At 48.5% G+C, this 14,703-nt stretch overlaps 1 protein-coding gene across 4 annotated transcripts in view; it reads left to right on the top strand.

Moving 5' to 3' along the window:
• GRIK4 (glutamate ionotropic receptor kainate type subunit 4) overlaps window positions 1-14,703 on the top strand; it is a 201,892-nt gene that overhangs the window by 128,874 nt on the left and 58,315 nt on the right. For 3 of the 4 annotated variants that reach the window (XM_077839814.1, XM_077839812.1, XM_077839811.1), the window contains exon 7: window positions 7,931-8,092. The exons of the other annotated variant lie outside the window; for it this stretch is intronic. In XM_077839814.1, the coding sequence (XP_077695940.1) occupies window positions 7,931-8,092 (162 nt within the window). The remainder of the gene's footprint in view (window positions 1-7,930; window positions 8,093-14,703) is intronic. 4 annotated transcript variants of the gene reach the window in all.

Genomic DNA, 14,703 nt, shown 5'->3' with positions numbered 1-14,703 from the left:
AGGTGATTGAAGTATTGATCCAGGAACTGCTCTACACCCATGGCTGTGCCTTGTGGCACACTCTGAAACAGCACTACAAGATCTCACAAACCGCTTTGCTATGGCAGCTCATAACTTTGGCCTTACCATCAGCTGAACAGAAATTGAGGCTATGTATCACCCAGGTCCTCAGCAACTTTACGAAGATCCAGCAATACCCTCAGAAGGTACCGTGTTCAAAGCCGTCAAACCCGTTCACTTACCTCGGCAGCATGTTAAAGAATGAAGCGACAAACAGTCACGAAGTCGATGTGTGAATTCAGAAAGCCAGCACCGCGCATGATCTGCAAGCAACACGGACAAACATTCAAGTGTACAATCTACAGACAAATCTACAGACAAAAATCCAAGTGTATAATGCTGTTGTCCTCACAACATTGCTCTCCGGGTGTGAAAGATGGACCATTTATCAATGGCACGTTAAAGAGCTTGACAGTTTCCATTGGAGACGCCTATGACAACTGCTGGGTGTCAAATGGAAGGACCGGGTGTCCAACGTAGAAGTCTTAGCAAAAGCTGGTTCGGTTGGAATGGCAGCTCAGTTGATTTGTGTCCAACTGAGAGGGACGGGTAATGTCATTCATATGCCTGAGACTCATCTAGAAAAACAAATTCTGTATTCAGAATTAAGCTCTGGCAACTGTAAGCATGGAGGGCAGATGGAACCTTTCAGAGATGCTCAGAAACAAAATCTGCGCAAGAAAAATATTTCTAAGTCAACCTTTGAGTCTGATCATATTGCATGGCACCATGCCATAAGGGTGGGTGTCCATGACTTTAAGAACCCGTTGGGCAGCTGGCAGCAGAGCACCACGCATAGAAACAAAGTGCAGTTCACTTAAATCAAGCAGGGAAATGGCTCTGTGGTCAGCGCAGTAAATATTGTTCTTCCCAAATTGCTCTCTGGAGCCATGCGAAGACCCATTAGTACAAGCTGTGATTGTCAATGGGGTCCTTGGAATTGGAGTGACTAGTGTTATGAATTGAGCCTCATTGGTTTCAATGGGATTTAAGTATTTGTTTGTGTGGTCTACTGGTGAGTGTGTGTTAGAGTTCCCCCTCTTTGCCGTGCCGCAGAGGATAGGGATTGTTATGCTGCCCAGCTATAGACCCAGGCTCTTTAGCTTTTGCTTTTAGCTCTGAGGGCCCCCAGTGCAAGCCCTGGCCATCACACTTAAAGCTAAGTCCCTGCTTTAAGAGCATTGCTGAACAGCAATGGATTATGGTCTTAGGCCATATTCCTGCCTCCACTGACTTCAACGGGAGTTTTTCCATTATTTCAATTGAAGCGGGACTGGCTCCTTAGCAATTCTGTGCCTCGATTTCCTCATCTGTAAAGCGGTCATTATTCCACCGCCACCTGGTCGGGGTGAATGCGGAACTTAGTGAATTAACAAAGTGGTTTGAGAGAGACTGCTGAAAGAGACAATGTGAGGGCAGTACATTTCTGCTATTTTATTATAGAAAGAGAATGGACAGACCGAGCAAGTTGGGAGCAGAGTTTTCAATAAGGCTTCAATCCAAGTAGTGCAGCGGCCATGTCCCCAGCCTGGGCTGAAAGCAGTGAGGATTGTGGGTGCTTAGCCCCAGTTCAGGTCAGGCCCTTAATCACTGTGTGCGAGTCAGGGACTTGTGTGGAGCAAGATGCTGAAACCTGGGGATGGGTTTATCTTCCCACCGACTGGAGAATGTGTTCCGTAAATCTCAAGCTCATAATTCACAGCCACCAAGTTCAAGCTCCCCACGCTGAGAATGTGACTTATAGTGACCGGCTGTGCTGTTTTTATTAGGCAGCTTCTCCGGATGAGCTAAAGGGTTAGGTTTGAGAATGCAGGCCAAGCACTGCATGAAGAACAGAAACCCAGGCATGACTTCAGTGCTGTCTCCTGTAATAATTCCTGCAGTGCTGTCTCCCAGTGCTGTCTCCCTTTCTATTCCATTAGTGAATGGGTGCCTAGCGCTTTGAAAACAGTGTGTGCCATATAATTGCTAAGTGTCATTGTTTAACTGTACATGTTTTGTGAGTGAAGCCATGGACTGGAAATCAGGAGACCCGAGTTCTCGTCCCTGACTTGGCTACAGATGCACCGAGCAATTCACTCGTAAGGCCTCAATTTTCAGAAGGTTCCATCCATTTTGGGTGCCCAACTTCAGACATTCCAGGCCTGATTTTCTGACCTCCAGCACCCTTCCCTCTTTCCCAGTCCCATGAAGCGAGCGGCCATTGTCGGTGCTCAACACCTTTGAAAATCTAACCCAAGGAGCCTTGAATCGAGTGCCTAAAAAAAGAGTGGACACTTGACATTTTTGGCCTTGACGTCTCCGTGCTTCAGTTTCCCTCCGAGTAAGATAAGGATAACACCAATACTTAGCCACATCCCAGGGTTGCTTTTGAGGCTCAGTGCAAGAGAGATAGTGTAGCTCTTTGAGATCTTGCAAAGGAAGGTACGATGGAAATGCAAAGTACAGATTTTTTTAAAAAATTTTATTTTATTACTGGGAGAAACCTATCTGTGAAAGGTATCTTGTTTATGTCCTGGTCAGTGTGGGTGCATGAGTAACTTGCATGAGTGTATTTACCTGCCTGTCATTTTGCACCTGCTTGTGGGTTCATCTGGTAGCCAGATGACGAAAGGCATCTCTTGTATGAGTGCACGTGGTTATGAAAGCGTTGGTGTGTGAGTTCTTGTCCCGAGAGAGGTATGGGGAGTGCAGAGTTTGCTGTGAAGGACAAATGACCTGTCTCTGGCCACGGTGATCAATCAATGAGAGGCAGCGCAGAAAAGGAGGCTGAGAAGGCTGGAATGGCAGGTTTCAGGGCTTGGAGTAGCCCACTAAATAGAATTTACTGACAGGTACGAATTTGTCTCTCAGCAGCTCCTTGCTCTTGGGAGCTATTACATGACATGCAGTCTTCCAACCTGCAAAAGCACAGGCCCTCAGTGCAGACAGGAGAGAACCAGTGACTAAAAGAGAGGAGGAAAGGGAAGGCAGGGTGTGGCAGCAAACCAGTAACATCCTGTGCGCACCTCAATGATCCTTCCGATTCGCTGCTAAGAAGCAGAATAGTGCTGGGAGTGAATTGCATCCTCCCCCCGCCCCGGAAAGTGGCTAGCCCATAGCTGCATCCTACGGAGAGGTGGGTTCCAGGTGCAAATTTCTGTTCCAAACTTTCCATGCGGGTTTGGAGTTCTGATCCCGGGCATTGGTTGGGCCTACTCAAAATATAGAACATGATGTATGACGATAGCATAGTATGTAACCTCATATTATACTGACACCGATATGTTAGCCCTGGCCTTCAGATGGTTCAGCAGCGGTCGAGCGGGGATTGGGAAGTCCAAAGAGAGGATGGATGGTCCAGCAGTTAGGGTGCTAGGCTGGGACCTGCAAGACCCAGCTTCAGTTCTGTGCTCTGCCACAAACTTCTTGGGTGGCTGTGGGCAAGTCACTTTGCCTCTCAGTGCCTCAGTTTCCCATATGTGCAGCGAGGATAACAGCATGGCCCTACCTCCCAGGCATTTTGTGAGGATAAATGCAGTAAAGTTTCTGAGGTGCTCAGATATTATTGTAATAGGAGCCATATAAGCACCATAGATAAGAGAAGTGGTTGAGGTGATATTAGGGTTAGCTAACCCTGACCTAACTTTGACATTTTCTGTAGTGTAGATGCCTTCTGTAGCATTATCACCTTTTACCTCTATGTAGCAAGTTGAGGTAGATCTTAAGGGTTGTTGGTGGACGTGGGTTCAAATCCTGGCTCTTCTCCAGACGCCCTACCCGACCATTGGCAAACCATGTAAGCACTCAGTTCTCCACTTCTAAAATGGGGATAATAATTCCCTACCTCTCGTGAGGCTAAATCCAGTCAGGCACCTGAGGTGCTGTGGTGAACGGGGCCATATAAGAACCTAGCCAGCAGCGTCTCTAAGAGCAGCCTCCCCCGTACTCCCATTTGCCTTGCACCGGCGCGCCGAATGCAACAGCGCTGAACCGCTCCAGACGCAGCTGGTCATTGAAAATCCACACCTTCCCTTTGGCTGGCGGTAGCTCGAGTGGAGCTGAGCGATGGGTCTTCAAGCTTTGGAAATCAGCTGGGCAGCACAGGCCTTGAATTGCAAATGAGCTTTTGTTTGGAAAACGTGGCTCTGAAAATGTCAAGCGGCGTCAGTGACCATGTAAGAAAAAAATAACTAAGGGACGGAGGTTGAACGGGCGGCTTCTAAATCAGTCAGGCGCTGTCACCTCTGTGCCCTCCACTGCTCCTCTGGCCTCGCCAAATCCCTTTTATCCCATTCCAAATGAAGCATCTCCTCCAGGGACTGTTTAATCCACATCTCATTCTACAGTCATCTCTCGGTTCATTTACGTGTTTGTGACCTGGGTGCACAGAATTTCCATGAGAACAGCTGCAGAAAAACCTTTCCGAGAGGTGGCTGGGGTTGGAGGTGGGGCCAGGGGGATGCAGGGTGGCTGGGCTGGCATCTGCATGGGTTTTATGTACAGGCCATTCGGTGCCCAGATACCGTGGTGATGGGTGCCTTCTGAATGTGATGGATAAATAGAGACCTTTTTTTTTTTTTTTTTTTTTTAACAGCTGGAGGTTAGCCTAGAAAAAGAGAGAGAGAGCCATGTAGTGAAAAGTGTCAATGTAATTTGAGCTGGAAAAGTCTTTTGTTAACATTAATTGGAGCGAATTTGTGTCTCTGTTTTGTCAGCAGGCGCCTACGGGCTAGTCAGCAAAGGAGGCCGGGGGGCCTAGTGGATAGAGCACTGACTTGATGTTCAGGGGATCTGGCTTCAATTCTCTGCCACTGGCCTGCTGGGTGACCTTGAACAAGTCACGTCACCTTTGTGTACCTCAGTTTCCCTGTCTGTAAAAGGGGGGATAATGATGCTGACTTCCTATACAGAGTGGCTTGGGATCTACAGATAAAAAGTGCTAGATAAAAGCTGGCTATTAGTATTACTAGGGGACCAATTCTGCAAGGTGCTGAACACCCTCAAATCAACGTCGCAAAGGCCAGTTTTGTTTTTTTTTAAATCTGCTGATTTTTGGACCCTTCCGTTTTTGGTAGGTCCATCCTAAGACATCTTAAAGGGGCTGATTTTCATGAGTCCTGAGCACCTGTAGCTCCCATTGGCTTCAGCTGGAGATCTGCCGGTGCTGGGAACACGTGCCTCAGTTTCCCCACCAACACAACAAAGCCAGCAAGCGCTAAGGGCACCTCTCAGGATTGGGTCCATTGTGCCCCAAACATTTTGCCGTCCTGCCCATGGCTCCAGCTGTGGAGAGGGTGTTGTTTTCTGAGGGGGTTGGCATGCTGCTGGCTACACCATCTGCATACAGAATCTCCTCAGGCCCTGACTCTCATTAGCCATCTGCCCTTGTTCTGCAGGTTGACAGAGGTGCAGTGAGTAAATGGATAACCTGTCAGGGAGGCAGGATGGTAATATCAGTCAAATGCATCAATAGTTCACAGGCAATTTCATGTCACCTAACGTTCATGCATTTGAGTCCAAAAGACACTGAATCCTGTATTAACTCTCATCCTCCTAGGAGTTCACCGTGCTGGAGGAGCCTTGTAATTCTACCTCTTTGACGCAGTGACATACCTTTCCCATGTGCGCACGCGCACAAAGGGCAAGACTGGCTGAAAATTCCTATTCCACAAAGCAAGAGGGAATTTGTATTAGTGATGGGAGGGAAAGGGTATCTGGCAGCTTCCAAACCTGTAACCACTGCCTTCTAGCTACCTTTTAGCAATTAGCAAAAAGAAAGAAAGAAAGAAAGAAGGCACCAGTATTTCCCAAGGAGAACTAAGAACTCCCCCACATTTTTCTGGCACCACTGGTTCCCATGTGGGTATCAATGGAATAAAGCTTTACTGCTTTGCCTTTATTGTTTTGTGTTGTTAGTATAGCTGGAGCACCTAAGTGCCCCAGTCATGGACCAGGACCCCATTGTGCTAGGTGCTGTACAAACACAGAGCAAAAAGATGTTCCCTGCCCCTAAAGAGCTGACAATCTAAGTAAAAAAGTTCTCTAGTAACTTCCGTCTGAGGATCCCAGTGGGCTTTCATCAATAAAGCGTCACAAGTTCTGTGAGGTGGTATTTTCCCCTTTTACAGATGGGGAAACTGAGGCACAGAGAAAGGTAAAGTGTATTGACTAAGGTCATCCAGCAAGTCAGTAGCAGAGCTAGGAATACACCAGAAGCTTTTTGACTCCCAGTCTCTGGCTCTAATTGCAAGATCACCTGCCATACTCCCATCTTACCCTCTGCCTAGTATCACAAGGGCCAAGGGCCTTGGGTCTCACCCTCCTGCCCAACCAATTCCCGTGAGCTTCAAGAAGTAGGGCTTTGAGCAAATTCCCTCTGACTGGCAGGTGGAGACAATCCAGGCTGGCCCTGTGCAGTGGGACTGGTTTTATGTTTAAATGAAAGTCCCATTTGTAACATTGGGCAAACGCCCTGAAATTGCCTATCTGGAAAGTGGCAGCAATGGTCCATGGGGGTCAACTCAGCAGTATCTGCACCCTGGGCCAGAGCCCAGTTAATGGTTATTGCAGAGGCTAGAAACGGGAGGTAATGAAATAGCATGAGATCCTATCTAGACAAGGGCCACCATGGTCTGCCACCCCAGAAGGGCTGGAAATCCTCCCTCAGTTTGGATGGACAACTGTATACCTTGCACTGTACCTGGCTGGAGCTCTCAGCCATAGCAGGGAACGCTTGTGATTCCCAGATGAGTGCTGCAGCCTGGAAACTGAGCACGGTCACAGATCTGTCCAGGGACTGGAGCCGTTCTGTTGCTTGGGCTCCTCTCTCTGTTTGAAAAGCGCAGCAATCCCTTGGGCCTTTTGGAGAAGCAAGCCGTGGAGGGGATTAGCAAGGAGGGCTGGTCCAGGACTGCATCTCTCCATCAAAGCAGTTTGTGGAATGAGGGGAGCCATCGCTGGAGTGGATGTAGCACTAAATGTGCCAGAGTGACAGGCCTGGATGCTGACGGTCTTTATTTGTCTGCAGAAAGATACTTTTGCCTGGGTGGTGGCAGGTCTCATGCTGCACTCTGAATGCCACGGGGGTTTGGGAGGAATATACAGGAACAGAGACATTTGCAGGGAGAGAAAACTTTGTTGCAAGGGCCTGGTGCCTCCTTGAGCTGGGCTCCCCTCCCCGTACAGAACTCCAACCCCTTTGGATCGGGCTTCTCTCTGACTGTCCTAACAGTTAACCCGTTCAGTTGAAAGACTCCAGTCTCAACCTCACTAGCCCTCACGTCGCACTGGTTCTCTTACTGTGTGGGGGGTGATGCTGCTGTGCCAGATGGGGGCCACACAGAATGGCACCCCCGTGGCCCAGCTGGGCATGGCACTTCCCTTTTCAGCACTCAGTTTGACATTGTTTTAACTGTGCTTCTCGGGCATGAGATCGCTGTGCTTTACGTAAGCACCGCTGCTGGGAATGTGGCTTCATCCTTCCCCGGCCCTACACAAGCTTCCCTCTTGCCAGTGGGCTTCAGCTCCTCTCCGGAGCGCCCACCGCAAGGGAATAAGAAAGGAGGTGCCAAAACCCACCTAGTCTTTGGCGTCTTTGCACAGGTGGCCACTTGTGGGGGTGGGCGTAGCTCATGTGCCCATTAAGAGCTTAAGGGATCCACCCTCCTTCACGTCACAGCCAATTAACATCCATCGTATGTCGCTGACTTTTGGTTACCAATTGCCTGGGCCTGGCGGATTTGAACTGTCGATGTAGAGGTGGTAAAGCCCATCTGCAAGTCCTTCCAGCCGTCTTTCAGAGCCATCCCTCCCTTCATTCACATTGTGAGCCTTTGAAGTACCTGCCGCTGTCTCCTAATGCTTTTTTCTGTTTGCTGGGATGCTTTAGGAGTTCTCACTCCAGCAGCTGGACACCTTTCTGGATGACCGGGTTAACATCGTGGGATTTTCCACCTTCAACCAGTTGCATGCTTTCTTCCAAGAGTTTGTCCAGAGCCTCAACCAGTCGTGGCAGGAGAACTGTGATCACGCTCCCTTTACTGGGCCGGCAGTAAGTAAAAAGAATCCCCACTGTGCCACTTGGAACAGTAGTCGAAACCTGTAATGGGGCAGCAAGTGGCTGGGGCAAAGGAGACAAGCTATGAGGGGAGGGAGGGCCTGAATGGGGGACAGCTGAGAATGGAACCTAGCTGAAGAGCCCCTCAGTTGAGGAGAAGCCCTGAGGTTGGTATTAAAAGGTGTCTGGAGTGAGGAGGAGGAAGCTTGGGTTTTAGGGGGGCTTTTTGGTGGCTGTATAAAGTATGTGCCCCAGAAATGGGAGAAGGGGAGACAAGAGTAAAGATCAGGAGAGCAGGGGCACAGAGGCAGGAGAAAGAAACAGACGTGAACCAGGAGGACGTCGTAGGTGAGTAAAGGAGGTGGGTGCAGCCTTGGGGTAACCTGCTGTGACTTATGAGAGAGCCTCTAGCTCTGGAGAGTAGCAAGGTGAGACCCTTCAATCTCGCCAGTGCTAAAGGAGCTCTGTTTGGCAGATGCCATTAGAGCCGTTGGAGAGGGGCTGGGAGACGAAACCTGGATAATCTAGGATGTTCAGGTAGGAGGCCTCACAGGGCTTAGCTAAAAGCTGAAGGGGTTAGGCCTGGACTGTGCTACCTTGCATATGTCAGTGTCTCCTGATGCTGCTGCAAATTTCTCTGAAATCACGGCTGAAATCTGCCCCACAAGACTGGAAGCTTTGCCAGATCGTGGAGGGAAGAGAAAAAGCCAATGACCAAACAACATATGTGCTGACAAATGAAATAAAAAATTCCCTCCATTTCCTGAGGCAGCCCCAGCGTTCCTGAAAGTCCTACTATTCTCGCTGCAAATTGACCTTACGTGAGCAAATGAGGAGTTCTCTCTACTTTGCATTTGCTTGACACAAACTGCCAGCCCTGGTTCACACCCGACTACTACCAAGGCACTGCTCTTTGGTGTTCTAGCCAGCTCCTCCCTGACATCCTCTTCCCACCCCTGGAGCCCAGGTGGCTGCAGCTAACTCACTGCCTAGTTTGCCAAATCTTGATGCAATCTCTCCCTGGAAGCCGCCTGCTTGGGCGACAGCTGCAGGGCCGTTGAGATGCATTAAAAATAAAGCTTTTCAAATAAGACAATCAAACAAAAAATAACCCCTAGAAACCCACGTGCTGAAGGGGAAAAATATAATCCTGGTCTCTTCTCTCCAGTTGGCCCTGAATGAGCAGAAAAGCTCTTCAGATGAAAAAGCCAGGAAGCTTCCCCCTTAGAGTTCTCAGTGTATTTCGGGGTCGTGAATGGTGCTGGATTGGGAGCCTCTGTCTAAAGCCTCCATTGCTGTCATATTAATACAGCTGGATGCTCAATTCCTGCACAGAACGGGTTCGGTAGCCGGGCAGGCTTCCTCCTGATCTGGTAAGGCCACTTCTAGAGGAGCATGGGAAGGGATTTCAGCTGCCCTGGCACATTTGATCCTAATCCTCTCCACTGAGAAAGCTAGCCCTGATGTCAGTTAATCACGGTGTGGTCTCCCATCCAGCAGGGACGGGGGTGAAACTTACCAGTTTAAGGCACATTCCCCCCTCACTCCCCCCATCAGATGGTTATGATTTTCGGCTATTACCGACCTCACTATTATTACAGTTTATTATTGTAGCATATTCAGGCCCCAACTGAGGGCAGAGTCCCATTGTGCTAGGCACTGTATATACACCTAGCAAGAGACAGCCCCTGTCCCAAAGACCTCTCAATCTAAGTAGTCGAGGGGAAAGGATGGAAGAAAAGAAGGATTATTGTTCCCATTTTGCAGATGGGGAAATGAAACACAGAGAGATCAAGTAATAATATCTAGCTCTTCTCATCTCAAAACACTTTACCAAGGAGGTCAGTATCTTTATCCCCATTTTACAGATGGGAAAACTGAGGCACAGGGTGACCCAGTAGCAGAGCCAGGAATAGAATCCAGGTCTCCTAAAAGTGTCAGTCCAATGCTCTAGCTATGAGGCAACACAACCTCAGTGTTACTGAATGACCTCCCCCACAGCTGTGGCAGAGTCAGGAGTTGAACCTTGGTCTCCTGAGTCCCAGAGTCTTAACCACAAGAGCACCCTAACTGTCCTGTTTAGAGGTTCTCCCTGTGCGTGTTCCCCCATCACCCTGGTCTCTGAGCATCATTCTTCATTCCTGAGCCATGTGGCCTCCCAGGGATAAGAACTAAACCCTGCCAGATATCTGGCAGGGCAGGTACAGAGGAGCTGTTAGGATGACATAAGTCAGAAGCACTGTGCTTATTTTCTCCCCTTCTGCCCACTAGGAGCATTATCGTGGCACAATGAATTGGCCTCTGTCTTTGTCGTTTTAAACACCTACTGCAGTTAACGTCCGACAGGTCTGTTTTTGGGAAAGTCTCTGTCTACGTAGGGATTTGGGGATTTACCCCTGTAGTGTAAGGGAGCTGAAGGCTCCTGGGATTGTGTAAAGAAAGGAGTTCAACATCCGGACTCAACAGGAGGTGAAGTGTAAACTGAGATCCCTGGGCTTTCTTGCTAGAGATGGGAAAGAGTCTAAGGAAGGGCGGGGGAAGCTACTTCTTCAAATGCCAGTCTCATTAATCACATTGCAAGGAAAAGAAATCAGAGAAAATCATTAAAATTACAGATGGCTAGATTAGGTAATTAGAATTTAGGCAAAAACAGATGTTTGTAATTAAGTGTTTATTTCATTGAATGAAATCCAGATTGTAAAGTCTATTTCACAGGATTTTAATGGTTTTAATTCTCTGTTATGTTTGGGGGCAAATATACAGAGGACAGTGTTTCAGGAATAACTCCCATTCACCCCTCCTAAACCTGCCTATAGTCCCTGGAGAGCAGCTTGGCTTTAAACATTGGCCTTGACACGAGAGATTTTGGTAAATAAAACAAAAACCTTCTCTTTAAACTATGATGGATCTCTCTGTGTTTCTGTAAATATGTCTACACTGCAGCCGGAAGCCAGCACGCCAGCCTGAGCGGACAGACGGAAGCTAGCGTGCTAAAACTAGCAGTGTGGACGTCACGGCTCGGGTGGCAGCTCTGACACTCAGGCCCTCCCAATCTCCTGGGGCCATGCTCGGGTGGCTATCCTGAGCCTCTGCTGGAGCCACACCATCCACCCTGCTATTTTTAGTACTCTACCTTGAGCCCCGCCAGCACTGCCTACCCAGGCTCTGGGGCTCACTCCCAGCTGCACTGTAGCTGTATCCCACAGGGCTAGATTTGGAGATTTTGGCCGCACAGGGCAGCCAGCGAGGAGCTGAGCCATGCCATGGGGCAGAATCGAGGGCATCCTGCATCAGAAGGGTACAGCACATTCTGGAATAGTACTCCCCACTAGCCCAGCTGGCTTGTGCACCGAGGGGGAGGAGCTATGGCTTTGTGTGCTCCTTGCCCCTTTGCAAGCGAGTTGCTCCCAGGGCTTCGTAACACAGTGGCAGCCCTTCTTTTCCCTCATGCTCCCTTAAATTCAGGGTGCACCACACTCACTCCTTACCCAGCTGATTACACATAGAGGAACACAACTTTACCCACGCTCCATCCCCCTACTCCCTATCTGGGGAGTTCCTCCCCTGGTTTTCCAGCCGTGCAGTGATGTCCCTGCAAGATATGGGGGGCCGGCTCTTTACTCACCTACACCCACATGATCATGTGAGTAGGAACCACCATCAAAACCGTTGGGTCTTTCACATGCAATGTTGTTCAGGCACTGTGCACCACGGAGGTGGCACAAAATGACAATGATCAGCACAAATCAAGAATGCACAAAAGTGAGAGACTCGTGTTAAGGTGCAAATTGTTGGGTTTTTTTTAATGTCACAATGAAAAAAGCCTTTTTTTTAAATGACTCTTGACAAAGGAGGAGGAGGAGATTTGATAAGGGGCGGAGGAGAGAGAGGGATTGGGGAAGTCAAAGTGAATGAGTTTTAAACCAGGTGGTTGGAAGAACCAAAAAATCGGCTAGCAGCTGTGCTACAGTGAAATGCAACTTAATTTTGCACAAGCGTCTTCCATGCAAACTATATCCCAATTTGCTTGACTGAGTTAAATACAGCTAACAGAGTTTACGAATAAATAATGGCAGACGGAAATAGCAATTAGGAGGCACAGGCGAGGGAGACAATATTGTGTTTGGCTGAGATTTGAAACGAGCCAGAGAGCTGATGAGCCAGAGTGAGACACAGAAAAGACTGCTCCAAATGGTAGAAGCAGCAGAGGAGAAGGCTCTTGCACCAACAGCAATGGGAAGAAGTGGAAGTGGCAGAGAGGATTCTGATACTCGGTGACCAGAGGAAGCGAGGAGAGGACTCGAGCAGAACACAGTTCATGATTTTGGATAGGGCAAGTCCATAGTGGGCTTTAAAAGCAGGTTCCTGAAATAAAGGGGGGAGCTGGTGAAGACGTCTGCGGGGGGGTGCTGGGATCTTTTTGTGCATGTTGCAGTCCCTCAGGGTTCAAAAGCCCTGAATCAGGCCCCTCAAAATCATGAAACTGGCATCGACTCCTAGTTCTGAGCCTGTGTGGATAGGGAATGGCTGGCCTGATACCCAGCGTTAGAGCTGGAAATCGGGTGCTTCCCAGGAAAGCTGTAAGTAGAGAAAAGAGAGAGGGAAGTGTAGGACTTGGGGGATGGGGGAGGATCCCCTTAGCAGAAGAAGTCACCCCCGGCAGCAAACCAAACCATAAGGGCATGTTGGAAAAGGGAAGTGTAACGCCAGAAATACCAGCAAATTGTCTGAGGCTAAAGTGTAAAATATTCCAATCAATAATGTCAAATGCTTCACTAAGATCTACAAGCCTCTTGCTTAGTAGCTAATAAGAGATCACTAGCTGCTCAAAGAGAAGGGAAATGAAAACCCGACCAGAGACAACTGGGGCCAGTTTTCAGAGCTGGGGTAAGGGGATAGAAACATCCGATGACAGTGGAGCTGCATCTTCTTACCCCAGGTCAGAATTTGACCTGTCGCTACTGATAAGGGCCCCGAGACAGGAAAGCACACCTGTAAGTCCCAATGAAGTTAAGCATGTGTATATGTGCTTTGCTGAACAGAAGCCCGAGTACCCAGCCAGCTGGGGATGGCGAACTCCTAGTTGCAGTAACAAGCAATGGAGCTTGGAGTGCAAGGAGATGACGTGAGCCAATGGGGTGAGGAGGGAGGATATATTCACTCCTTTAACAACTCTGGAAAATGCAGCCCTGGAGGGGAATTCTTAAGAGACGATGTAACTATTTAGGGAGAAAGCTGGAAGACTTATCACCGAACACAAAGGGATAGGCAGAGAGGGACGGCATGTTATCTGATGGTTCAGACAGGAGGACTGGGGATCAGGATGACTGGGTTCTGTTCCCAACTCTGCCGCAAACTCCCGTGTGTCCTTGGGCAAGTCACTCATCCTCTTCTGTGCCTCAGGTTACTCTTCTGCACAGTGGAGATAATGATACTTACCGACTCGCCAGGCATGGCTTGAAGCTCAGTTAATCCATAGTTGGAGAGCGCTTTGAAGCCCTCCAGCAACAGATACCGACAACAGGGTTCATCATTATTACAGATGAGATCAATCCGATCCCGAGAGTACGAATCACACATGATGGTTGCTACTCACGTCACTGGATGCGCTCCTGGAAAGTGCGCACATACTGTGGTGAGGAGGGTGGTGTCAGAACATACACAGACTAGAGTAGGGAGAAAATCAGACATCATATTAGATGGGGTGATGTCAGAAATACCATCAAATTGTCTGAGCTCCGTCTACCTTGATAGAACAAATGTGAGAGGTGTTGAGGGGTGGGAGATGGAAATTGGGGATTACTGGAATTATTAGAGCGGATGGTCAGGGTTTGATAGCACTAAGTGTGGAAATGTTAGTTTTTCATAGTGTCTGCAAAGCCCTGAGTTGCTCATTAACAGCCTGATACCAGACCATTGAAGTCAGCTGGACTCTTGCTGTTGACTTCAGCAGGGGTAGGATCAAGCCTAGTGGGTTAAATCTGGCTCACTTTATACACACAGGTAAGGCAGAGGAAACCAAAGGGTCTACATAACAAGACTGTCCCCCATTAGGGTGACTGGGAAGAGAATAAATGTGATCAGAGCTGGGGTTAGTGAGAAGGAGCTAGACAAGGCATCTGGGTGGAACCTGAGCGATAGATATAGTTGAACTGTAAATGTCCACATACGGGGGAAGGTGAGGAGAACGCTCAACAAGCTAAAGAGCAAATATGTTGCTGGATGCTGCAATGGTAGAGAGGAGACTCTATGAAGAGGGAGGGAGGAAAATGGAACTTTGACAGTAACGAGATGTGGCAACCAAATGCCAATGCAGTCAGGAAGTGACAATAATTGAAAGTGAAATCTTAGTCATAACAATGAAGAGGAGATAGAAAATGACTGGTTGTTAACTAGATCAAAAACATCGAAACAATTGTGCATGAGGAAAGTAATGCTCTGCATGAGACAAGATGGTAAATAGAAGTGATTAGAAGCAAGTGGGTCGAAGGGGGAAGAGTCAATATGGATTCTGAAATCTCCTGTAGCAGCAATTCCTTTAGAAGGACGGCCGGCAGTGGAAAAGGGGACCAGAGCATTATGGTAAAGGGATTAAGAGGCCAGTG

Source organism: Eretmochelys imbricata, chromosome 22 (assembly GCF_965152235.1).
Source record: "Eretmochelys imbricata isolate rEreImb1 chromosome 22, rEreImb1.hap1, whole genome shotgun sequence".
Taxonomy (NCBI): Eukaryota; Metazoa; Chordata; order Testudines; family Cheloniidae; genus Eretmochelys; species Eretmochelys imbricata.
This window is presented reverse-complemented; position numbering and strand designations above follow the sequence as displayed.